General features: G+C 42.6%; 2 protein-coding genes across 2 annotated transcripts in view; one reads left to right on the top strand and one right to left on the bottom strand.

Annotated features, from left to right (window-relative positions):
* The first annotated feature begins 676 nt into the window (after positions 1–676).
* Positions 677–11,510, top strand: LOC135486597 (cytochrome P450 3A11-like). The gene is made up of 14 exons (XM_064769527.1): positions 677–880; positions 1,268–1,361; positions 1,667–1,728; positions 4,818–4,914; positions 5,294–5,410; positions 5,874–5,962; positions 6,139–6,287; positions 6,655–6,779; positions 7,388–7,496; positions 7,878–8,038; positions 8,840–8,925; positions 9,220–9,357; positions 9,794–9,956; positions 10,716–11,510. Exons 1-14 carry the CDS (start codon positions 807–809, stop codon positions 10,791–10,793), a joined length of 1,542 nt encoding a protein of 513 aa, XP_064625597.1. The 5' UTR covers positions 677–806; the 3' UTR covers positions 10,794–11,510.
* A 10,245-nt stretch (positions 11,511–21,755) lies between these two features.
* LOC135485930 (AP-5 complex subunit beta-1-like) overlaps positions 21,756–26,071 on the bottom strand; it is a 31,374-nt gene continuing 27,058 nt past the window's right edge. The window contains exons 18-20 of the mRNA XM_064768326.1: positions 24,182–24,343; positions 23,870–23,979; positions 21,756–23,284 (exon numbers count right to left, since the gene is read on the bottom strand). Coding sequence (XP_064624396.1) covers positions 23,112–23,284; positions 23,870–23,979; positions 24,182–24,343 — 445 coding nt within the window. The 3' untranslated portion in view covers positions 21,756–23,111. The remainder of the gene's footprint in view (positions 23,285–23,869; positions 23,980–24,181; positions 24,344–26,071) is intronic.

Here is a 26,071-nt window from a genome sequence, read left to right as displayed (position 1 = left end):
TGTGGACAAATGGTTTGTTTAATTTGTCTCTTCGGTATTGCTCCTTTGATATTGCATTAGATTTTCATTGCGATTCAATCTATTCAAGGTATAGCCCATATGAACCTGCCTGCGCCACGGGTACAATGCTAGTAAAAGTATATTGTCTGTAGATTCTGCATAGACCAGATAACCAGCTGGAAGAGTCTAAAGGATTTGCCGTCTGGAAATGTAATATTCCTATGAGACCAGAGATAAGATTACCAGCTAAAAAGGAGTGATTCGCGAAACTCTGCAGAATTCATACCAAGTGGGAGTGATTGCTTCTTACAAACACTGCACTGGAGGCTTGGAGAGAATATAGCAAAAACCCTGGAGATATGATAACCAGCGTGAAGAGTCCATGCCCTCTGCAGATTATAACCAGCTGGAAGAGTTCACCGAACTGACCTTTTTGGACCAATAAAATCTTAAAGAATAGAAATGATAACCAGTAAGAGTCCATGGCCGATTCTAAAACCCTTCATAATTGCTAACCAGCTGAAAGAGTTATTTATGACCAAACCTGTCTAGCAAGAATGATATAGGTCTTTTGCATCAATCAAGTGCACATCATTGATTTTCCATTGAATTGCTATATTAAGCTGTTTTGTCATAGTCATCCATTGACAGCCCACCATTGGTAAAGCTGGCTGGCCCCTGGGATGGTCATGGCCTAGATTCAGTCAATTAATTCAACGTAAACCAATTTTCTGTGTGTGTCAGGACGTACTGGTCTCGCATTTGTGGAAGACACTGGTCTAATCTGGTGTAAAACTGCTGACGAGATGGAGATTCTAGGACTGGTGGAGGCTCCTACTTGGATCCTTGTGGTCTTCAGTCTCCTGCTTGGGCTCTATTTGTGAGTATAGTTTGCATTTAAGTCATCCCTTTAGTGTCGGCCAGGTATACAGCGAAATATCCTGCCTGAGAGAGTTGCCTGGCGCATGATCAGAACTACAGGAGAACCTCTTGAGACAGAAAAGTGCTGACGTATAGAAACATGTCCTTAATACAGAGGACAAAATAAATGAAAGTAACCACTTTGGGAACAAAATCATTGAGTGTGTCCTACTTACAGAGGTTTTCATTGAGACAGGTTCCAATGTATATATTTTAAATGGGGACTGTAGACAGGTCTAGTTTGTCGAATGATAGTTATTGTCCTAGGGTGACGAGTATATCAGTACATTCGATCACATAACGAGGGGCCTGTGTTGTGTTTTAACCAATCTTCTTTATTTTTTAGTTATTATCGCTGTTACTTTTTGTACATTGACCGATGTGGCTTCACTGGGCCTTTCCCTCTTCCCTTGATAGGTACCATGTACCGCATGCGAGGGGTAAGTTGAGAAATAGTCTTTACCGGTCTCCTCCGTACCTTTCTGTGAGTTCTTTTGCGGACCGGGAAGCATGGGCGGAGCCTACCGTCTTTGAAAAGAGTAAAAAGTAAAAAAGAATTTGAGATGTCCCAACTAGCATTACGCAAAAATCTACGCGTAAGCGTACGTTTTGTTGGATGTTCTTTGTCGCAACCCCACTATTATACAATTAATATGTCGAAACCAAACCCTACTTCGAATTTAGTCGAATATTAGAAGTGGTCTCCCGTGTGCCCTCCTGAAGATGATGATTACGTTCATTTCAGAAAACGCTTTTAGAACTTGAGTTGGAACTCTATAATCAGTACAAGGACAAGGGAGTTTGCAGGTAAGGACGATCCTCATCCGTGTGCAGTCCATTTGGTCATCCATTTCTACACCCGGCGACAGGACTAGGCCGGTCCACTGCAGAAAAAGCTAGCCTGTCCCTTAGTCGGCCAAAGATTCAGGGAAGGTATTCAATGATCTGTAGTCATGAAGGTATACCGTCCAGACACTATACGTCATCCACTTGCTACTGATCTGCCCCGTTTGCCCGCCGAATCCCTTTCCGGGGGTTGAGTACTCGAGTTAGCAGTGGGAAATACAATGTACATTATACCAAAATAGATATAAGTCGAGCTTTATATTTTTTATTAAACTTGACAACGATTCTAGTCCAGAACGGAACTGTCGAAACTCTTTTTGTTCCCAAAATACGCATGCAAGAAGTAAGGCATGTTGTTTATGGTCCGGATTGAGGAGGATTCTCGAGGAGGATTCGCCAGATACTATAGGCGGGAAATTCAAAATATTAGTTCTCAGTGAATAAAAGAGGGCACTTTAATCAGCGGGAAATTTGTTGAGAAATAGTTTTCAAATGGATAGAAGAGGACGCTTCAATCAGCGCAGCGGGAAATTCAAATTTTGAAGTGATAACAGGCCATACTACTACAAGCTTGCATCGGTACGATTGATCTCTTTTAAATATTAGGGGTGGCCTTTAGAAAGGCCTTTTTTGGTCCCTAGAAGGACCTTTTTTGGAAGGGTAGCTCTTCACAGGAACTTTGGAAGATGGTCTTTGTGAAGCAGATACTAGCTTGGCTCATCGGCCGCTTCGAAGAATCGACTTCTGCATGTCTGTATCAGGAACCAAGCATCGGGAGTAACCTCTAACATGGTGATGTTGAAGCTGTCTCTTCGCACCTGACGTAGGCCTACTCGATCATGCTTCCATCCATTGTGTAGAAGATTTGCTGGTAGAATTATTACCCCCATGCAGGTGTTCATTTCTGGTTCTTGGTAGTTCTTGTGTACAAACTTGGCCGACTCATTTATGCTCTTGGGTAGATGAAAGATTGGTTTTGGGTAGTGGTCTTCATCCTGTAGCTTCCAATATTTGGTTGGGTCCAATTATTCTAGATGTGTGTAACCATTGTAGATGATGTCAATAATGTGATGCAACCGTCAAGGCTTTCATGTTCAGGTGGGGATTCTATTTGCCTCTTATCAACGAGCGAGGTGATGCATGACCAGATAACATACCTCTAATACCATTCAAGTCTTCGCCATATTGAAAACGCACCGCAATTGTGACTAGTTCGCGCAGGTACGCAGAGTGATTGGCCGAAATAGTTCCAAGTAATCTTATATTTCGATAGTTGTACAGATTTTTCCCAATATATCGTATTTATATACTTCAGTGATATAAAAGATAATGCTTGCAGTTGATTTTACGTTTGAATGGCCTTTTTGAAAAAGTTTTTAGAATCGAGGTCAAGAGGGTCAAAAGAAATAGTTTTTGGCGCCAATGATGTCAGCGACATGGCGGATTTGTTCTTAAGTTCGAGTCAATTCTCTTGGAATCCATTCTGCCGATGCTCACTGTGCCGTGCCGGCTGTGATTTGAAGGGACAAATTAGGTTTGAGATCCAGGCAACCAAGATGACTAGTGTTCGAATTCCCTTCCGTGCACCTCCTCATTCTGTAGCATACTTTTTCTCGCTAATAATGATTTTGCAAGTGTTGTGAGGTGGTTTGGATATGTCTTGCAAATCTAAGGCCAACAGTTACATTCTGTTTTGGTGAGATCTTTATTGCAGTTGGTGATTTTTTAAAGGCTCACGCCGTCTGCCCGTTTACATCGGTCGTTGCTTGAATGAAAAAATGACACACTCCACTGCCGTACCGGTACTCCAGTAAATAGTATGTGAACGAACGGCGATCCCCTTTTAACATCCTGGCAGCAGTGGTTTTCAATCTACTCCTCCTCCCGATATGACGAAGGAGTATAAAAAGCCTGAATCTCAGGATGCTCTTTAACTAATCTTTATTGGAGAAGTCACGGTCTGACAGAAATACCTTTCCACCCCAATGTAGCCTCGAGAAATCTTGCTGCAAATATGAATCATCCTCGGAAGTATTCGAACACATGGAATCTGTGCGTGCTGAAGTTTGAAAAGGTTTTCTTCAAGATATAATAATGACAATGATAATAATGAAAAGAATATGATGAACATGAATGAATAGATGACAAGATGATAAAGAAAAAAATTTAAAAAAATGTGGCAGATTCACCGGGAGTCGAACCCATGACCAGCCGAACTACGGTCTAACACTCTAAGCGCTACATGATCGACAGTGGTTACGCACATCTAGAAGAATTGGACCCGACCAAGTATTGGAAGCTCCAGGATGAAGACTTCACCCAAAACCAATCTTTGATCAACCTAGGAGCGTCATTGAGTCGGCCAAGTTTGTACACAAGAACTACCAACCAGAAATGATCACCTGCAGCGGGGTATTAATTCTACCGGCAAATATTCTACACAATGGATGGAAGCATGATCGAGCACGTCAGGTGCGAAGAGACAGCTTCAACATCACTATGTTAGAGGTTACTCCAGATGCTAGGTTTCTGCTACAGACATGCAGAAGTCGATTCTTCGAAGCGGCCGATGAGACAACCTGGTATCTGCTTCACGAAGACCATCTTCCGAGGTTCCTGTGAAGAGCTACTCTTCCAAAAAAGGTCCTTCTAGGGACCAAAAAAGGCCTTTCTAAAGGCCACCCCAATTATTTAAAACGAGATCAATCGTACCGATGCAAGCTTGTAGTAGTATGGGCTGTTGTCACCTCAAAATTTGAATTTCCCGCTGCGCTGATTGAAGCGTCCTCTTCTATCCTTTTGAAAACTATTTCTCAACAAATTTCCCGCTGATTAAAGCGCCCTCTTTTATCCATTTGATAACTTTTTTTGAATTTCCCGCCAAGAATATATTTTTAGACGAATCCTCCTCGCCAATCCTCCTCAATCGGGACCATAAACAACATGCCTTACTACTCATGCAGATACCGGCGTTTTTGAGGAGACGGCGCGACCGACCACCAGCGCCGGGCATTTGAAAATAACAATGAGCTACTCCGTTTTAATTGCAGAACGTTCATCTTTCACACCCCATTCATCAGTGTGGTTGACCCTGAGTTGATGAAGGAGATCTTAGTGAAGAGATTCAACGACTTTCCTAATCGTCTGGTAAGCAGTCCGGTGTTTTGCGTCCCGTCTTCTTACGTCTACTCGGCGAGGTTGTGACATTGAATGTTGTGCAATATAATTAGCGTTTCATGGTTGTGATCAAGACTCAGTTGCGCAAAAAGCGTTAGAGAGATAAAGTCCTGCTGCTGATTGTTACTGAGGGGATTGGACATTTTGGGTAAGATGTCATGACTGCGTCGCTTCGTTCTTCTCTTCGGATTGGCCCATCTATCTTGATAGACAAGTCCCTTTTTAAGGAGCTGGGTGACGGTTTGGCTAATTGCGGATAAGCTATTCCAAATGAGACCAACAGCTAAGAGCAGTTTCCGTGTTTTTATTTCAATCATTTAATTATCATATTGTTTCAACCATCTCACAGGTCTTTGATTTTAATACTCCCGAGTTCGAACGTGCCATGACAAATCTGCAGAACGATCACTGGAAACACATCCGTAGCATCGCATCACCTACCTTCACTTCAGGGAAACTGAAAAATGTAAGAATCATTACTTTGGTATGTCACGTATATACATGTATCAGTCACACCCTGAATTATCAGTGTCTTTAAACACGTTGACGAGTTTCGTTTAATGAATGTCAATCCGTCTTTCACAGGTGCATGGGAGACGAGCGTCGTGATGAACGTCAATCCGTCTATGGCGGACAAGTTTCGTAAACTAAACCTCAATCCAATGTCAATCTGTCTCTTGCGGAGACTGACTAGTTTCGCTTACTGAAAGCCAATGTGTTTCGTGTGGAGACTATAGTTTCGTAACTGAAAGTCAGTTCGTCATTTGTGGAGACAAGTTTCGTAGACTGTACGTCACTCCATCCCAGGCTGAGTCTATAGTTTCCTTAAAAATTCAATACGTCTTTGATCGATAAAGTGCCGTTTAGTGAAAGTCTGCTCCTACTAGATATATTTGTGCAAATTGTTGTCAATGTTGATACACTTACAGATGATGCGCTTGGTGAAGAGCGCGTCCAATTCATTTCAACAAGGGATGGCAGAAAAGGTGGCGAAAGGAGAGAATGTTGACCTTAAAGAGTAAGTTGGCAATCAATGATCGGATCATCAATAATCATGAAATGAAACGCGCATATTAGCAGTTCCAGTCATCCACAAAACTGTACAGTGAGTAAGATATCGAGAGAAAATGTCTCTTCGTTTGCGAAAATATGATTACTTTTGTTTTAATTAAACAAATCGTTCATTTCTTCTAGTGCAACGGGAGCTTATACGATGGACGTCATTGCCAGTACAATGTTTGGCATACAGATCGACTCGCAGAAGGATCCTGACGACCCTTTCGTTAAGAACGCCAGGAAGATATTCAATATCAGTCTTGGTAACTGGAAATTTGTTCTGATTCGTAAGTTTTATTCAGTCTTATATATCATTGCCTGAATGTTCTGGTTATTCATAGGTATGATTTCATTCGGTTATACGCATGTAACTATATCAGCCCCAGATCCTTTGGTATTCCTCACACCATTGTATGGTTCTTCACATGCCACTGCCCTTATAGAAATGAAAGATACGAAGAAGCAAGAACCACAGAATCTCGCAACAGCCTGCTGAGGGTAAATGTTTCATTCCGAATTGTTTTATGTTTTCGGCATTTCTGCATCTTTGATAGCCTACTCCTGCCTCGTATACAACTATCGAGAGGCGGAGTATATTGTAACCACTGGCGCGAGGATGGCATTTCTGTAGATACTTTGTTTTCTTCTCTCTAGTTCTCTTCCCTCAGTTGGGGCCTGTGATGAAGAAACTTGGGTTCTACCTTTTCGAAAAAGATATCGTCGATTTCTTCGTTGGGGTAGTGGATCAGGTGATGAAAGAACGAAAGGAAGGGAAGGAGGTAAATAAGAGATAATCTTGAAACAAAGTAAATGCACGTCAAGTTTCACGAAAAGAAATCTCCGAAGTCCAATATGTAACTAAGAAATAATGTATTTTTGATAAAAGTAAAGGGACAACTTGGGCGTAGGGTTTACCTGGCCAGGAGGATATTGTGCCAACTTGACACCATGCGCCGCCACTTGTATAACACTGATACCGTTCTCTGATAACGATTTTCGGCAGTGTTGGAAGGCAGCTTTGGGCGTGGCCTAAAGCTTGCAGCATACTAGCCGCCAACTTTGGCGACAAGAAGCGTTCGGCTGACGCCTCTCGACGCCAAAGTTGGCGGCCAGTGGATCCCGGTCAGAGGCAAGTGCGGCAAGTGGCGTCAAGTCGCGTTCGCCGACGCCGTTCGTAGCAGACTAGGGATTTTTCAGGCGTTCAGGACTCTTGCGGCAAAAAATGCCTGTGAGCGCCGAAGTTGGCGGCTAGTGTGCTGCAAGCTTTAAGGTTACACCCCGTTCTAGTGCATTGTTTAAATAGAGTTTAAGCAAATATAAATCAAAATAAATTCATCGAAAGATTCTGGTTTGAAAAACGAAAAAGGAGACGTTGTTGTATTTTCAGACGTATGTTGACTTCATGCAACTGATGGTCAATGAAGAAGTCGGCGATGATGCGATCGACAGAGAGACATCATTACCAACAGGCACCAAGTGGAAATGGAGTTCGAAAGGTAATTTTCCCGGGCCCATTTGATTCTTAGATTCATTGCTGTATTCCATAGAAGCCGAGCTCTCCAAAGTCTACGCGTATTTACGGCGTTGTGCGCTAGTCCTCCCGAGGAGACCTTAAAATTGACGTACTACGTACAACGCCGATAAATATTGGCACGCCAGTATCTCGTTCATTCCTGATCTGCATCAAAAAGGCTGCGGGTATCATCGGGTAAATTTGCGTGGTCTCTTGCCCTTCTTTCGTTTTTCAACAAAAGCGTGTCGCCTGGAAGAGAGGTGAAGACTAAACTGTTTAAAATGGACACTTCATGGTGCACACCAAAAAGCAAATGATGTCTGCTATTGAAAGCGAACTACTAATACATGCACCTTTGTTGTAGGCATTCTACGTAAGGAGATTCTGGCGAACGCGGTGGTTTTTTTCATTGCGGGATATGATACCACAGCCACGACTCTTGCCATCTTGGCCTACAACCTTGCCATGAACCCGGAGATACAGGATAAAGTCATCGCCGAAATTGATCAGGAGATTGGAGACAAGGTAAGCATTCACCACTAAAGATCGGTTTAGTTTCTTGACCATGAGTATATTTAACGCAGTCTTAGAATTTAAGACGTGACTGGGCATTGTCGATCGTTTACACCCTGATCCCACTGGCTCAGAGGTTTAGCAGATGCCTGCTACCTGTCTATATGGTTTTCAGTTCTGGGACACAACATCTCATTACATTGAAAATGTATATACAGCATGGAGGCAATGTGTAAGAAAGATTATGTGTATACCGAGTAGGACTCATAATCAGTTAATTCCGCTTATAATCAGTGATTGTGATATGGAGACACTTTTGGAAAGGAGGACATCGAACGGTTCGAACATATATTCAAATCAGATAACATTTACTTAATGTTATGTAAGGACTTGTAACTGGAGGGAAGCGCGTCGAACCTGAGTAAAAACTTTATCAAAATCAGTCGGAAATATGGTTTTTGTAAATATGACGCTGTCCGCATAAATTACTCATATTCAATTGTAAATGGAGTTGATGAGAACACTGAATCATTTAGAATCGCACAGCAAATCAGAGAGCTACTAAAATTGAGGGATTCCGGTCATTGTCTCTTATCAAAGGAAGAGTTAGGACAAATTATAGACTTCCTTTGCACTATTTAATAATACATAAGATACGTTTTTGTAATGCACTTTAAGGTTAAAAGACAAGTTGATCTGCACTATGCACAACAATCTGTACTAGTTTTGTACGAATAAACATATATATATAAGCGATGGTCCATGGTTGGCGTCAATCTGCTGTAGGATTGCCTCCGCTTTTTATGATTGCAGGAAGTGACCTACGAATCAGCCCAGCGGCTGACGTACCTCGAAATGGCATTGTCGGAGTCATTACGCATGTATCCACCAGCTATTCGGTACGAAAAGTAGCATTCTCCCGGCCTGGCCACATGTTGACGCGGATGATCTGGTGATGAGTAAAGTGCATTGGATGTACTTCACACACTTATCGATAATTAGTTTTTCGATTAATGTACTTTTCACAGAATGAGAATGACATTTAGTCCAGTCACATATTATAACGTTGACGTTCATGATCTTAACGTCTCTATTAATCCCAGTCGGGCGTGGTAACGATTGCTTTAAAGTGGTACATCTAACTTGTTGGAAGCGAGGCTGTCGGTTTCTTGAGTTGTTTCTACCAATTGCAGATTTGACCGCGTGGCCAACCATGATGTGACCATCAATGGCATTATCTTCCCCAAGGGTGTCAGTGTGGGCTTCCCCATCTACGGAATACACCATGACCCGGAGATTTGGCCAAATCCCTTCAAATTCGACCCTGAAAGGTGAGTTGAACTTGCGTAAATCCACTATGCCGACTTATCGGCGGTGAATATCAGTCCTAAAGTCTCCTCCTTTCATTGATACCCGCACAACGACGGTGAATCGGCCTGAAATCCACCTGATCTTCAAGACTACGAACTGCGTATCCAGCAGCGTCTACAATGCCATTCTCGAGCAAATTAAAGTTATTCGATCCTTTGAAATCCGTCAGAAGGGCCTAACGTTCCGACTATCTAGATTGCCGCAGCGCTTATTTCATACCATTACATCTTATAGGCAACATACGGGTCCTTATCGGGTTTACAGTATAAGTGACTTATCACAGATCCTTATACATTATACGGATCGAAATGGACACACGACTCGTCTTCTTTCTACAGAGTTATATCCGTATATATCCTTAATAGGATCCTTGATAAGTCTCCTAAACTTTTCCAGATTCACGGCAGAGGAAAAGGCATCTCGGAACCCCTATCACTACATGCCATTTGGCTCCGGCCAGAGGGCATGCATCGGAATGAGACTGGCTGTGATGGAGATCAAGGTTGCCCTGGCAACATTCTATGCCAAGAACAAATTCGTCAAATGTGACCAAACCCCGGTAGGTGAACTCAAAAGACGTGCGTTCCTTTAGGTTGTCTGCGTTTGGAAAGCTAACTTTGATTATTAGCAACCAACTCTCGTCATGTTCCCTTCAATGTCCCGTCTAGTTCTCAAAAATGGAGAGGCTGATGATATGAATCATGTTCCAACCAAGTATATATGTTATGCGCTATCAGTGGATCTGCGCCATCGAGCGATAGCGCTGCGCTTTCTACGGATCGGTAATTAGCGCGGGCATCGATAGATAGCGCAAGCATCGATCGATGGCGCTGCGGGAACGACGAATGGTCCTCCTGACGAGTATTGACTAATAGTATTTTGGCCCCAACTTTACCCCCTACGGCCATGGATGGAGGTATTGATCTGGCCTACCTTCCCCGATGCAAATGAGACAAGACGGAACTGCATGGCATGCTTCCTATTCTACATTGTATGTGAGGCCTTTTCAGTCAAGATTCTGATTGTGTGCACGTGGCAACTCTTATGAAATGAATATAAATTGCTGCATTTTAAAAATTAAAAAAAAAGTAATTTCAAGAATAAAGAAGAAGATAACTGCAAGTTGCAAGGTCCTTTTTAGCTTTTTTAACGTGATATCTTTGCTGTGTTAAGTATATATATATGCGTTTAACCCCGTGTTTATAGTTTTTTCTTAAACTTCATGAGTAGGCCTTTGCCAAAATTCAAATGCAATATATCCACTCGAAAAGTTTCCTCCAAAGTGCATTCATTCATTTGTGCAATGTTTTTTTTCCAGGAAAAGTTGGAGTTCAAGTCGCTTGGTTTACTACAGTTCAAGGACCCTGTAATAGTTGGGCTTGAATCCAGGAAATAGTGCATAGTGTGACAGAAAATGCGTGGAAAAAGCACTTGTTCTGTCTTTAATGTACTGCTGTTGTGTCTTAAAGGAAAGGTTGGAGTTCAAGACTTTTGGTCATCTACAGTTCACGACTAAAGTGATTGTGCAGGCTGAGGACAGAACGTCGGCTGGTAATATTAACTCGATGGCGTAACTCTCGATGACGTCACACTATAATACCCCCTTGCCCAAACAAGTCTGTTCATCATGGGACTCCATCATACCCACTGCAGTATCATGGTTGATGCAAGAAGCGATTTTCATTGGAAATAAGTTCTGTTACTTTTCAAGGGAAAACGTGTTGAAACAAATCAAATTAATCTTTGTTAACAATAAAGTCTATTTACGATTTGATAGTAAATTTCAATTATGAGTAGATGTATATTATTTAGTTAAGAAAAACTCATAACTTAATGTATCTAGAGTTATTGTCATTAGATTCCATAGTAATCATTATGTCTTGTACTTGTTTATTTTTTGTTCGTTTCATGGTAAAATTGACACCGTCTGTGCGCAAACCGAGGGCCTGACATGGAGACATCGTCACGACCTATTTCTCACGCGCGCACCAATTATACATGTAGATTGATGCTTGTCTCTGTCCTCAAGACGTTTAGTTCACTTGCTGTAACACTAGGTGTCTCCACGGGCACCTCGGAGATTGAAGATGGATGAATAAACACCGCTCGAAGATATGTCATCTTATTGTCCATTTCATGAACAAACTATAATACATACTGTCTGTCACAATTTTTTCTTGCTGTACACACGATGACGCAGAAAAGTATTTGTAGAACTTCAGTGACACCGCATGGAGACATCATCGGTCGCTACCTCGCATCGGTCAAACATACAGTACTGTCGCAATCTGCCCTGCTAAATACAAGATGTCTCAGAAAGGATCAGAAAGCATATCTCCCGCACCAGTTTAATAGACATCCGGTCGCAAACCTCACATTTTTGCCTGACATAAAGACATCGTGCCAGCCTATCATTGTCGCACCTGCTATACATGATGTTTCACGGCCTCATATGGAGACATGGTTGTAACAGTATTTCTTTCGCAGCAGTAGACGCATCTTAACCCTCAATGTATTGACATTGCTGGTAAGCGCGTCCAATATGTATGGGCGGAGGTAACCGGGGCAATACCGCTGGAAGTTCAGTATGCAGTAGACGTAATGTTGCAATCAGTCTTGTTATATACATGATGTCTCCGAAAAGGCCAGAAAATGTATTATACAGGGTGGCCCTGAATTATTTTCCCTTGCACAATAGAATTCTTTTGTGTATCCATTGTGTGAGGGAAACCAATTCTGGGCCACCTTGAAGAGCATTGAGGGCCTGACTTGGAGACGTCGTCACAGCCGTTTATTGTAGCACCTGTTATATACAGGATTTCTAAGACGGTCTAAAAAATGTCACGACCTGCCTCTTGGGAACCAGTAAGATACCCCGTCGCAATCCTCATATTTTCATCGACATCGGCATCGGCATCGACCCAACCAATCATTTATTGTCGCGTGCTGTGCTATAAACATGATGTCTCAGAAGAAAGATCTATATTAACCTTGTAACCACGGTTCCGCAATGAATCGTCGCAACCAATGTCTCTTACCGCAGTTATTCCCACAGTTGCAATTTGTCTAACCAGATACAGTATGGGTGATATGAATAAAGACCAGCAAATGCTTTTACTTCAATTTTGTACAGGAAGGTCTAGTGTAAATGTACATGGAGTTTTAGATAAAAGCATTTGCTAGTCTTTATTCATATCGCCCAGTGTCTCAGAAATGGTATGTAGAGGGGCTGTTTTGGAGACACCGTCACAACCTATCACTGTCGGACCTGTTAGACATAATATTTAATCTTGAAATTTGTCCTACAGAGGATGTTTCCGGAAAAATAAGTTCAACCCTTGCCTGAAATCGGGTCTTTTTACTCCTTTGTCGTTACAAAATATTGAAATATCGAGAGGCGGAGTATATTGAAAACGACTGGTGCCAGGATGTGCCAACCAAGGACTGTAGATGAAGACATCACCCCACGTGACTTCATCGACGAGTGTGCGAAATCCTTTTGTTCGGCCTCATTCAGCCTTTTGTCACCTCCTTGGTCGGTCGACTGGCTTCCCCTCCTGTCCATTTTGTTTTTCTCCGATTTTCGTCCACAGTATTCTGTGTCTTTCCTCTCAGGCTTGCCTGAATCTCACACGGCTCTTTATCTATCTTTCTTCGGGTCACCCTAGGGAGCTTCTTCGCTCGGCTAGGGGGGACGGCATCGTAGCAGACCATTGGGGGGCGTGCTCGAGCCAGAGATATGAGATATATATATAACTGTCGCCTTGGGAGTCTTGCGTAGGCTCGCCAGTGAGCACAGTAGAGATGAATCGGGCGTTGCAGTTCCTCTCTGAACGCGCCGATAGGCGACTATATAGGGGAAGTCACGCTCGACTATTTTTTAGTCTGATTCGAACTCTAAAATTTTCTACAATTTTACATCGCCAAAGTCAGACAGTGCACACATATATATTGGGCAAGCTTATTTCAGAGTCACCCTACGAGCTGTCAGTTCGCCCTTGCGTAATTTTAGAATTTTCGGGCGATTCCTAGCCATGCGGGCAAGAGCAAAATTTCTAAGCCGGCATTTGTGTCCCTTGTTTCGTAAGTACAAAGCCTAGAGTTCCTAAACCCATGTCAGATAACAAGGAATAGCGCCCTTGTTTAGCTCTTTACTTCCACCCGGGGTAACTTCCCTAGTGATCTTTTTCACGTGGGTGGGGGGTTGAGAGCTTTCTGTCCTTCCTAAATGTAATCTCTATTTGTTTTGAAGAATCAATGCTTTAGAGCGTATGACGTGCCAACATGGGAACTAAAACGCCATTTGATCCGGTGTCAGCTTCGCGCTCTGCAAGGTTGTCGCCAAGCTGGGTAAATCTCATGGGACAGAAAGCCCAACTCCCCGCCCAATTTTACCCAAAATTTGAGGACGTTTTTTCCCGGCGGCTAAGCTTTGATGTAAATAGTATTGCGCTAAGAGACCCAGATAATTTCGTTGCCGGTCAGTTGCACGAGCATGCCAGTTCTTTGGATGAAATTCTTCCCCCTGACGACCCTATGTCGCAACAGTACAGCCAACTGGCTACATAATGGAGTGGACATATAGAGCCATTTTTTAAGCATTTCAAGGGAAATTTTAAAGGGCAAGCATTTGACTCTCAGCGCCCGCCTTCCGAGTCGTTCCAAAATTCGCCCTCCTGTGCTAAATTTGCAAGCTTTATTGCATCAGAGTTGGAACAAAGAATAAAGCCATCTTTAGAGAATGCGGTAGAGGTACTTCCTATTGTGACATCCTAGGCGCGGGAAACCCGGCGGCATCTCCGCTCGTTAAATCGTACATAAAACATATAGCAGGGGAGCAAGCAAGAGCTCAGGTTGTTCCCACTCAGGCCGAGCCCATGTTTTCTCTCAAAAATTATCAAAATTGCCGCCTATATTGATGATCAAATAACTCGTAGTAACCTGTCGCCAAGGCAACGTTTCGCTCTACATAGAGATCAAGCTTTTTTCAAACTTCAATTCTTTGCGGGAGATCGTGCCAGTGATTTAGGCAGAGTCGCAAGCCAACTTAGACAACTCGGGTGTGGCGATATCGCACTCCTTCACAAAAGCGATTAGGGGGGCTACCGGCGTTTGCAACACTTTCACGGTTACACGCTGTGCCAATGTTGCTACCTGCCCGATTGCGGGTCTTGACCGTTATGTAAGCTGGGCTCGTTCATGGGCGGTGGATCTCTCGTTAGGTTATCTCTTTAGAGTGGTATCGGAAAATGGTACCGTCTTAAATAAACCCGTATCATACACTACTATGTATCATCGCCTGGTCCATTACCTACGTACCCTCGGCATATACCAGGGTGAGACCCCTCACAGCATAAGAGCGGGTTGCTCTATCACCCGGCCTAGCACTTTTATGATGCGCAGCAACCTCTACACCCTCGTGAAAGTAACGCCACCGACAAGATCGCCACCGACACGATGAGGCACGTGGGTTGGTCGACAAGAAAATCTTATGCTTATTACACTAGGGAAGGCTCGTTGAAGCGAGCTATCGCCGTTGCCCGTAGTTTGGCTAGCTCCTCAAGTGCACCACTCAGGCTGGAAAGAGAGTTCGAGCAGTATGCATCCTTTAATGCCTTTCCGCCAGCGCTATATAATTTTCACGCAAATCTGATTCAGCATAAAATACGATTGTAAGCGCTCATTCAATTACATTAGTTCATTAATTCAATGATATGCATGCATACATGTTCACAACGAGGACTTCTATATCACGGTAATCGCAGGCCCCTGAACCAAAACTCTTCATCAAGTTCTAGCTTCTATCATCATTCTCACTAAAGTGATTTCGGTAATAATACGTTTTGCGTTTGCATCATGTTAACTCCCGTTTCTATAGCCGTATGTCACGTATATCCATGTACTCTTGGTTCAAAGGAATAAAAGTATCTCTGTATAAGATATATCCGCCTTGTATAATTTTCTTTCACGCGTTGGAGAAGTTATAGGAGTTTTGGGAGTGGTGGGAGTGTTGGAATAGGAATGAGCGAGATTTTGCCTGGCGCATTCGAAATTGAAGGAATGTCGTGCTCAGTTCCTCCCAATACTCTTCCTCATGAGCACACGATTGGATGGAGTCACGTGGGGTGCTATCACACCCCACGTGACTTCATCGACGAGTGTGCGAAATCCTTTCGTTCGGCCTCATTCAGCCTTTTGCCCCGAGAGGGGAGGAGAATGGCTGCTCCCCAGCTGTCCCGTTCGAGGAGACAAGACCACAATTGATTTTTAAGCCTTTAAGCAGTTAAATTGTCAATGTTTGACCGCGACGCATCAAATACTGCGTGGGGTTGTGAATCTGAAATTTAGATTATGTTATTCCGGAGAGTCGGGCAAGTAAATGGTGAAAAATAAACTGGTAGTTGACCACGGAAATTTTTTGATAATCGACAAATTAGACAGACTTTGATATTTCCACTCTTTTCAGCCAACTGGCAGAAAAACTCAAAACACGCCCCCTATTACCCAATTAGCAAAATTCGAAATTAATTTTTTCATCAAATAATTTCTTTATATCGGTAGACTTGCCACAGCAAATATTTTTTCAAAACCTCTCCAAATATGTACTTGAGAGTTAAAAACATGCACTCGTCTAATTGATAGGCCCAGTTCATACATTAGAAATAGCGTCGTTAGCTTTCTTGAGACGTTTGCTTTGCCCACCCACCCACCCTAGTTCTCCGTCCTTTCGCTTTTCTGCTTTTGCAGATGTCGTGCTCAGTTCCTCCCAATACTCTTCCTCATGAGCACACGATTGGATGGAGTCACGTGGGGTGCTATCACATCAACAACTATCACACCATACTTTCGCAATCATCCTTGTTCTATGCAGGTTGTCTCAGAAATGGTCTGGAGACATCCTCACAACCATCTTGACCATCAATGCATTGACAGGTAGGCCACCATGGCCCGTTTGTGTCTATCTTCGTGACATTGAGATAACAGCCCATAGTAGCTCTATCCTAATAGTAATTCCCGAATGATGTCTCCAGTACATGTATATTGGTAGTTATCCCTACAGCTAGGCTGTGACTGGGACAATATAGGCAGCAGCGAGGCAGGCAAGGTAAAGTTACACGAAGTCGCCAATAGGGGTCTCTCACATCTCACAGTACGTCGAAAAGATTCATGCTCGTTCGAGGAATATATTTAGTGCTGAATCTGACATGACCCAGGGTCCTTACAGTGTATATTAGTCACCTGAAGATGGCCAAATTAGCCCCTCTGCTCCTGCCTATAGTCCCCCTTTAAAAGACTAGATAGTAACCCATAGTCGCTCTGTCCAAAACGAATTGTCCTACTCGGGGTTGTCCCTGTGGCCAGGTTGTGCAAGTCTTCAAGAGACTGAGATAGTAGCCTATAGTAGCTCTATTTCAAAGCTGTATGCCTGAATGCTGCCTCCAGTACATGGGTTGTCCCTATGGCCAGGATGTGCCATCTTCAAAACATTGGAATAGTAGCCTATAGTAGCTCTATCTCAAAGCTGTATGCCTGAATGCTGCCTCCAGTACATGGGTTGTCTCTATGGCCAGGATGTGCCATCTTCAAAACATTGAGATAGTAACCTACAGTTGCTCTATCTCAAAGCTGTATGCCTGAATGCTGCCTCCAGTACATGGGTTGTCTCTACTAGCATATACCCAAGGAGCGGGCAAAGTTGAAATGTAATATACATTAGTTAAATGCGCACGATGATTGAGCTACATTAAATTTCTAACGTTACTGAAGTTTTATTAAAGGTTAAACACGAAATTAACTGCATTTAGGGACTTATTGCTGCTATCTACATGCAACCCCCAATAGATTGATTGGAGTACGCTATTTTGCACAATGCATTGAGACCAGTGACAGCAGGTCCTGTTCCAAATAAGGCCCTCACATATTAGGCATATCACCTACCCACTCCCGTACCCAATGCCACTGTCGGACCAAAGCCAGGCGCATGGAGAGATGCAGAACGCAATTCAAACTGACAACATCAGTCAGTAAAGAATAAAACAAAAAGCAAGCGCTGGCCACTGTACATATTTTGTCCATCCTGGCATAACTGTTTATTGATACCCTGACTGCATGTTCCGGTAGGCCACTCTGCAGAATTTGCCTTATCACTCAGGTCAGTGTTTCTCGAATAGAACTAAAATAGAACAGGCTAATCATTAATCTCCCTGCTGATACCCTGCACCATGGACCAGGTTGTATAGCACTACATACGTGCTGGAAGCTAATACTGATGTGGCAGGGAGAATATGCGTGAAGTTTGTGTATGCTTTTGAGAATGAGCGGAGCTCTCCAGTCGACGTGCTCTCTGAAAAGTTGTTATTTATTCTAAAACCACGAAGATATTCGACGTATGACACCCTCAGTGACACTCTTACGTATGATCCAGACCTACGAAGCCAAAGGTTGCAAGAATTCGACGCATTTCCAAGGCCCAATTTTGAAACAAAAATTACCTCCTAAATAGCGGCCACAACGCGCATTATAGTATAGATGTCCAGGTTGTGTCAGTCTTCAAGAGACTGAGATAGTAGCCTATAGTAGCTCTATTTCAAAGCTGTATGCCTGAATGCTGCCTTCAGTACATGGGTTGTCCCTATGGCCAGGATGTGCCATCTTCAAAACATTGGGATAGTAGCCTATAGTAGCTCTATCTCAAAGCTGTATGCCTGAATGCTGCCTCCAGTACATGGGTTGTCTCTATGACCAGGATGTGCCATCTTCAAAACATTGAGATAGTAACCTACAGTAGCTCTATCTCAAAGCTGTATGCCTGAATGCTGCCTCCAGTACATGGGTTGTCTCTATGTCCAGGTTGTGTCAGTCTTCAAGAGACTGAGATAGTAGCCTATAGTAGCTCAATTTCAAAGCTGTATGCCTGAATGCTGCCTCCAGTACATGGGTTGTCCCTATGTCCAGGTTGTGCCATCTTCAAAACATTGAGATAGTAGCCTATAGTAGCTCTATCTCAAAGCTGCATGCCTGAATGCTGCCTCAAGTACATGGGTCTGTCCCTATGTTCAGGATGTGCCATCTTCAAAACATTGAGATAGTAGCCTATAGTAGCTCTATCTCAAAGCTGCATGCCTGAATGCTGCCTCAAGTACATGGGTCTGTCCCTATGTCCAGGATGTGCCATCTTCAAAACATTGAGATAGTAGCCTATAGTAGCTCTATCTCAAAGCTGCATGCCTGAATGCTGCCTCAAGTACATAGGTCTGTCCCTGTGTCCAGGTTGTGCCATCTCAAAACATTGAGATTGTAACCTACAGTCGCTCAATCCAAAACGAATGTCCGAAAGTCTCTTACACATGGTCTGTCCCTGTGTGACTGACTGTCTTCAAGAGACTGGGATATTAGCCTCGAGACATCATTCAGCCATACAAGTTTAGTGAGCTACTAAAGTACGCGTGGGTTGTTCCTATGGCCAGGTCATGACTGTCTTCAAGAGATTGACACAGTAGCCTTAAGCAGGGATATTAGCCTCGAGACATCATTCAGCCATACAAGTTTAGTGAGCTACTAAAGTACGCGTGGGTTGTTCCTATGGCCAGGTCATGACTGTCTTCAAGAGATTGACACAGTAGCCTTAAGCAGTTCTTCCCAAAGCAGTATGCCCGAATGCTGGCTCAAGTATAGGGGCTTTCCCGTGGCCAGGTTGTGTTTGTTTTCAAGTGACTGAGATAGTAGACAAAGTAGCTACCCAAGCTGCATGCCGGAATGCTGCCCAAGTACATTTGAGCTGTCCCTGTGGCCAAGTTGAGTCTGTCTCCACGATTAGAATATACTACCTTTATCCAAAGCCGTATGCTCGAATGCTGTCTCAAGTACGTGGGTTGTCCCCAAGCCCAGGTTGTGAATGTCTTCAAGAGATTGAGATAGTTGCCTATAATAAGTAGCTACATAGGTTGTCCCCGCAGACAGGTTGTGTATGTGTTCAAGAGATTGAGATAGTAGCCTATAGTAGCTCAATCTTAAGCTGTAGGCCTAAGTCTTGAGTACTTGGGTTGTGTCTACGGCCAGGTTGTGTCCATCTTCGAGAGATTGAAACAGCAGCCTTTTTTTTATCGCTCAATCTAAAGCTGTACGACCGAATACTGTCAAGTGAAGGAGGCGTCTCCATGGCCCGGTTGTGTCTGTCCTCTGCACTTGAATTGTCCCTATGTACTGTACATGAATTCAAGTACTCTACATGACTTGTCCCTATGGCCTGGTTGTGTCTGTCTTCAAGACATCGAGATAGTAGCGAATAGTAGCTCAATCTAAAGCTTGATACCAATGCTGTCACAGGTACATGGGTTGTCCCTATGACCAGGTTGTGTCGTATCAACAAGACTGAAAAAGTAGCCTGAAGTAGCTCAATCTAAAGCAGAATGCCCAAATGCTGTCTTAAGTACATGAATTGTCCCTATGGACCAATTGTGTCTGTTGTCAAGACTTAGTGATATCGATAGTAGCAAATAGTAGCTCAATCTATAGTTCTATGCCCGAATGCTGTCTCAAGTTGATGTCTGTCTTCAAGACATTGAGATGGAAGACTACAGTAGCTTAATTTAAAGCCATATGCCCAATGCTGTCTCAAGTACACGAGTTGTCCCGGTGGTCAGGTTGTGTCCGTCTTCAAGAGATTGAGATAATAGGATGTAGTAGCTCAATCTAAAGCTGTATGCCCAGATGCTGTCTCAATACATGGGTTGTCCTGGTGGCCAGGTTGTGTCCGTCTTCAGAGATTGTGATAATAGGATGTAGTAGCTCAATCTAAAGCTATATGCCCAGGATGCCGTCTCAATACATGGGTTGTCCCGGTAACCAGGTTGTGTCAGTCTTCAAGAGATTGTGATAATAGGATGTAGTAGCTCAATCTAAAGCTGTATGCCCAGATGCTGTCTCAATACATGGGTTGTCCCGGTGGCCAGGTTGTGTCCGTCTTCAAGGATTGTGATAATATGATGTGGTACTGAATCTAAAGCTGTATGCCCAGATGATGTGTCAATACATGGGTTGTCCCGGTGGCCAGGTTGTGTCAGTCTTCAAGAGACAAATGAAACGGCCAGGGGCCATTGTACTCACCGTATAGATATTTGGTGCGTTGGAATTCATCCAGGTTAAGAAACATTGTACATGTATAGTATATAGGACAAACCAAAGTCGGTATGACATGTGGTGTATCGTTGCTGGAGTAAGTACCATAAGAATATCATCAAAAACAAGTCACTAATAAACGAGATATTGCACTTTTTACCTATTTTAATTTTGGCCTCCTGGTGGCCAAGTTGAGTACCAGATCAGATCGAAATTCGGTGTCCGAGGTTACATGACGTAGGGAGTTATTGACGTAGGGAGTCATGTGTACCAAATTTCAAGTTCATAGCTTTAGTGGTTAAGAAACGTGCAATATTTACACTCAAACGACCAATTTACGTCATTTGACCTCTGTGACCTTGAAAAGCAGGTCAAATCAAAAACTCATATGATATGTGATGTATCCTTGCTAGGAGAACCTACCATAAAAATGTTATTGAAAACGAATCACTAATAAGCGAGATATCACACTTTTGGCCCCCTGGTGGCCAAGTTGAGAATCAGACCGGACTGAAATTCAGGGTCAGAGGCCAGCTGACCTAGGGGGTCCTTTGTACAAAGTCTCAAGTTCATAGCCTTAGGGGTTAACAAACGTGCCACAGTTACGCTCAAATGGCCAATTTACGCCATTTGACCTCTGTGACCTTGACAAGTACGTCAAATCAAAAACCCGTAAAATATGTGATGTATCCTTGCTAAGAGTATCTACCATAAAATTTTTACCAAAAACTAATCAGTAATAAGTGAGATATCACACTATTTATGTTTTCAGTTTTGGCCCCCTAGTGGCCAAGTCAAGAATCAGACCGGACCGAAATTCGGTGTCAAAGGTCATCTGACCAAGGGGGTCATGCAAACAAAGTTTTGAGTCCATAGCCCAAGCGGTTAAGAAACGTGCCACTGTTTTAGAAATAGGATACGACGGACACTGCGGTGTTGTATAGACTCCCCTACGGTGAGCCAAAAATGGGCTTTGGGCCCATCTGTTAGTGGATGTTGTAGAAGGACCTAGACATCTCCTGCCATGGGGGTTGTAATTGTTCTCAGGGCGAAACAGGCAGTTTCCTACAGCAATGCCAATGAGTGAAGGCAAAATGTCTAAAAAAAATTCTTGATGGGTGATGGAGATCATACAATAGAAAGCGTCCTGGAATCAAAATTCCAGGACATTTTGTTAGGGACACTATATCAAGTGGAAAGGAACCAGTATTAATCAAACAGAATAAAGAAAACAAACAAATTTTTGTAAGGCATGGAAATTCTTTTTAATAATCTTAATATTTTGTATTCATTTTTGTAACACTTTAGCACCAACTCTTACGATCACACTTTTTCTCTCGAAGAAAAATACCCATGTAATATAAGTTACATTTTGCAGATTAGGCCAGGCCACAAAGATCATAAAGTGTTTCTTGTTACAGTATACACACTGGAATTGTCAAATTCTCACAATAAATCAGTACAACAATATTGAAAACTAAATTCATATTTTTATTAACTTTTTAGCAAGTCAGATATTAAGATAACTGCTCTACAATGCACCATAGAGTAAACTCTGCCTATATTGGACTTGCATAAACCAGGTATGCTCATATAACGGACAGGTATTCCAAGTTCAAAGACTAACTTTCAAGATCAGCGCTAAACCCTCGAAATCTTGTATTCTGTTGGGAATACAGTAGAACCTCCCCTTGCGGACACCTCTGCCAGGCGGACACCTCCGCATTACGGACATGTTCGTGCAGTCCCGATTTTTTTCTAAGTCATTTCCAATAACAAAAACCTCTGTACGACGGACACCTCTTTATTCCGAATTGCGGACAGGGCGATAGCCAATTTTTGGTCCAATTCCCTCCCAATTACGGACAGTAGGCAAAAACAATGGTTTCCCGCGTGCGCTTGGAGAGTCAAGTAGGCCCGACAGGTGTGATATTTGCGTAATTAATCAACATAATTACCCCATGGCATTGTGTTTTTGTATCCTAATTAAGCCGCGGCATTTGTTTACTCATCTTTTCAACTAATCACACAGGCCTATTGTGTCATCGGACACTCATAAATCCACGCGGTTTGGTCGGTGTTGCGGCAAATATGCGTTAGGAGAGAAATTAGAAAAAATTAATTATTAATCAGGGTGGCTGATGGACAGAAACTATGGTGTTTTTTCACACATTATGACATGTCGAGGAGATTTTGCAATAAAAGGGGCACCTTTTACTGGAGAGATTATTCACGCTCTGAGTTCCAAAGTAGCTCACGTCATTCAACGCAACATCACAAGCAAATACCGATCAGCCAACAGGTTTAAAGTTACTACGCTAGATGTCGACACATGGAAAAACCAAGAACTGCAAGGCGGGAACTTCAAATCCACCTATCGGACGATTTGGCATAACCTCTCTATTGCGGACACCTGGGCCCAGTCCCATGGGTGTCCGCAATAGAGAGGTTGTACTGTATATTCACAGATTTTTAATCATTAGTTCTTAATGGACAGCAAGATCGTCCTACTATCTGCGGCAGTAGCACCTTGATTCCTCTGAGAAATGATAATCTGTCCACAGAAAAATCCAACGAAGATTCTGATTGAAAATATTCATATTATTGTGATTTCCTCAAGACTTTTCAAAAAGTTTTGCACATCTGGCAAGATTTTCCAGTTATCTGTGGCGACGTTGACGAGCGAGAAGGTGTTGTCATCGGCTGGGAAGATCACCTTGAGGAGTAACGAGTAGCGCGGCGGCAGGAAGATGCCCAAACGGAGATAATCTGAAAATCAATCATGACATTATAAGCAGTAGGTCGAGGCACTTTGCTGCACTGTACAATCATAGGTGTATGCAAGGCCCTCTAGCGTATCAAGTAACATTGCATCACCTGAGCTCAACTTGTGAAGAACAAGGAACAGATAGATTGGGCTCAATCCCAACAAACTGATCAAGGAACTGATACCGAACTGGAGGTATTGGTTATCTCACCAAACACCGAGATGGTCGAGGTGTAATGTAGGCCAAATGTGAAGTGCTTATTGGACATTTTTAGGCAAAATGACAGTGTCATGCACCTCGGACAACCAATATCGATAATAAGGTGTCAATTTGAAATCTAAAACACCTATAACTACATTGAAATGTGATATTTGTTTTTGTTATTTATAACAATGAAGATTATGTATGGTTTCTAAAATTATTGACTGCGTTCTACCATGTCTACCGACCACTCTCATGAAAATGGGACGGCACTCTCTCATTGTTACAACCTGATAAGTTTTAAGCAGTATATAACTGAGCCAAGCAGCATTCATCCCATGAAAGTCGTCACCGAAATAAGCAAAGTTTGATCAAGTTTTCTCACCCTGTTCAGAGGATTCTATCAGGAATGGTCCGAGTTTGCTGCCGCTGATTTTCTCCATCTGGGCCTTGTTAAGAAGCAGACGACAGATGGAGAGAACACTGTCACTGTCACTGAAATGGAGAAAACATTTTCATTTAAATTCTCACATTATGATGGACGAACCCTGTATTGCAAATCGTTAAACATACCCGTATTCCCTCCTAGTTACATTACAATGGCCCAGTACTGTTCATATAGCTAACAAGCTTTCCAAGTTGATGCCTAGATCTCAATTCAATCTAAAAAAAATGAAAACGTGAAGATCATACTCACTTCTGACGTGACTTCGACTCAATATGTTCCCAGAGTTCTTCAAACAACCTGCCATGATTTGTAGGCGGTGACGGGAACGGTTGGAAAAGGTCATTAAAGGTCAAGGTGACCGGTACAAGGTCACAAGAATAGGTGCTTCCGTCCTGACAGGTAAATATGGCACTGAAATTTGAAGAGAAAAATCTAGTATGTCTGTGCAGGGATGTAAGTGATTTTCTAAAAAATTCCTGAAATTTTAAATCAGTTGATACAAGAGAATTGTGCGAAGGGAGACAAGACTTGTGTGGCATTGCCAATGACATAGAAAGTCATGAAGAAGAAGAATTCGAAGAATGTGCGTGCCCACGAAGACAAAGGGAATCAGGTTTTAAAACACTATTCCAGCAAGGCATCTACTCAGTAGTCAGATTTACAATGTGCCCTCACTGAAGGTTGTCAGTAGATATTACGGTCTTGTGGATGATGTCAGAGGACATGTGATATATCCTTGCCAGGAGAACCTGCCATAACAACTTTCTGAAAACGTATCCATGAATGGGCGAGATATCACACATTTTAAGTTTTGGTGCACTGGTGGGCAGAGACATGTACGTTATTCTCACCTGGAAGTTTGGCTCAGTCAAAGAGGGCGTACTAAAATGTCAAGCTGTGGTAAAAAGATGGCTGTGATGGGTAAAATTGGATTACGTCTTCAATCTCTGTTGGATACCACACCAAATCTATAGAACCTGACTATGACAGGAATATGCTTTCAATATATTTACAAAAAATAATATCTTACTGGCCAGTTTAGAACTTGTATTTTAGTTGACCAAAATTGGTGCACGGGGGAGGGTTTACTCAAATCGTTTTTCTCACGCATCTGGTATTGGAATCAAATAAAGCTTCCTTATCATGTGAGTAAATGGTTCATCATTACACATATAAATTTTGGTAGCGACTGCAAGATCATAATGGGTCTCTCAATCACCAAAACACGACTCTGGCCTGTTGGCCAAGTTAAGAACCAGGCTTAACAAAAATTCTGTTTTGGAGATCCTCTGACTAGAAGTGTCTGTCATGTTTACAAAGATTCAAGTTCATAGCCTTAGTGGTTAACCCTTTCCCTATTGCAGGGTTTTGACATTTTTTTCCATTTTCAGTTAAAAAATCATAAAACAGTCATTTTGTGGAATTAAGTCAAGCTGTAGCTTTAACCCTTGGCTACACCATCATGCCACTCTTTTTCAAAAGAAAAATGTTCCTGTGAAAACAAAGAAAATACTGAACCCCCTCAAAAATGTTTTTAAAACATTGGTCCTGACCGGGGCTTGAACACACTCTCCCCGTGTTATGCCTGGGAAGCACACTAGCTGCAGTCTAGCTGTCTGGAATATTTTTTTCAAAGTGTCCTGTATATTTGGCCAATTTTTCCACATCAGTTCCCTTGGATATCGTTGAGAAATATAATCACCCAACGGCAGGTCGATCTAACTTGATTCTAACATGTTTTTCTCGGCATTTTGACACAGAGTCAGATTGGCATCACTAATCAATTTTAAGTCGGGTTGGTCTTGACCCGGTATATATCGAGAGTTAAGGAACAAATTCAGGTGAAAGTGAATTGTTCACAGATGATGGAGACTGGACATTGTGGAACTGTGTCCAAAAATCAAAGCATTTGTCGCGTATCGCTGTGTGATTTTGGAATTTGCGTTTTTTTTGGGACAGTTTTTACATCAGGTCCCCAGAAAGTTCTGTAGGTTTTCTCTACCACGCGTTTTTTAGCGGTAATTTGTACAACTTCCACCCAAGACTATGTTGGAAAGCTTCTTAAGTTTCTTCAATTATATCAATGTTATGATGATTTATAAACAATAGATTACATCACTTGTGGGAGGAGAGGGTCAT

The sequence above is a fragment of the Lineus longissimus genome, chromosome 4 (assembly GCF_910592395.1).
Source record: "Lineus longissimus chromosome 4, tnLinLong1.2, whole genome shotgun sequence".
NCBI classification, from domain to species: domain Eukaryota; kingdom Metazoa; phylum Nemertea; class Pilidiophora; order Heteronemertea; family Lineidae; genus Lineus; species Lineus longissimus.
This window is presented reverse-complemented; position numbering and strand designations above follow the sequence as displayed.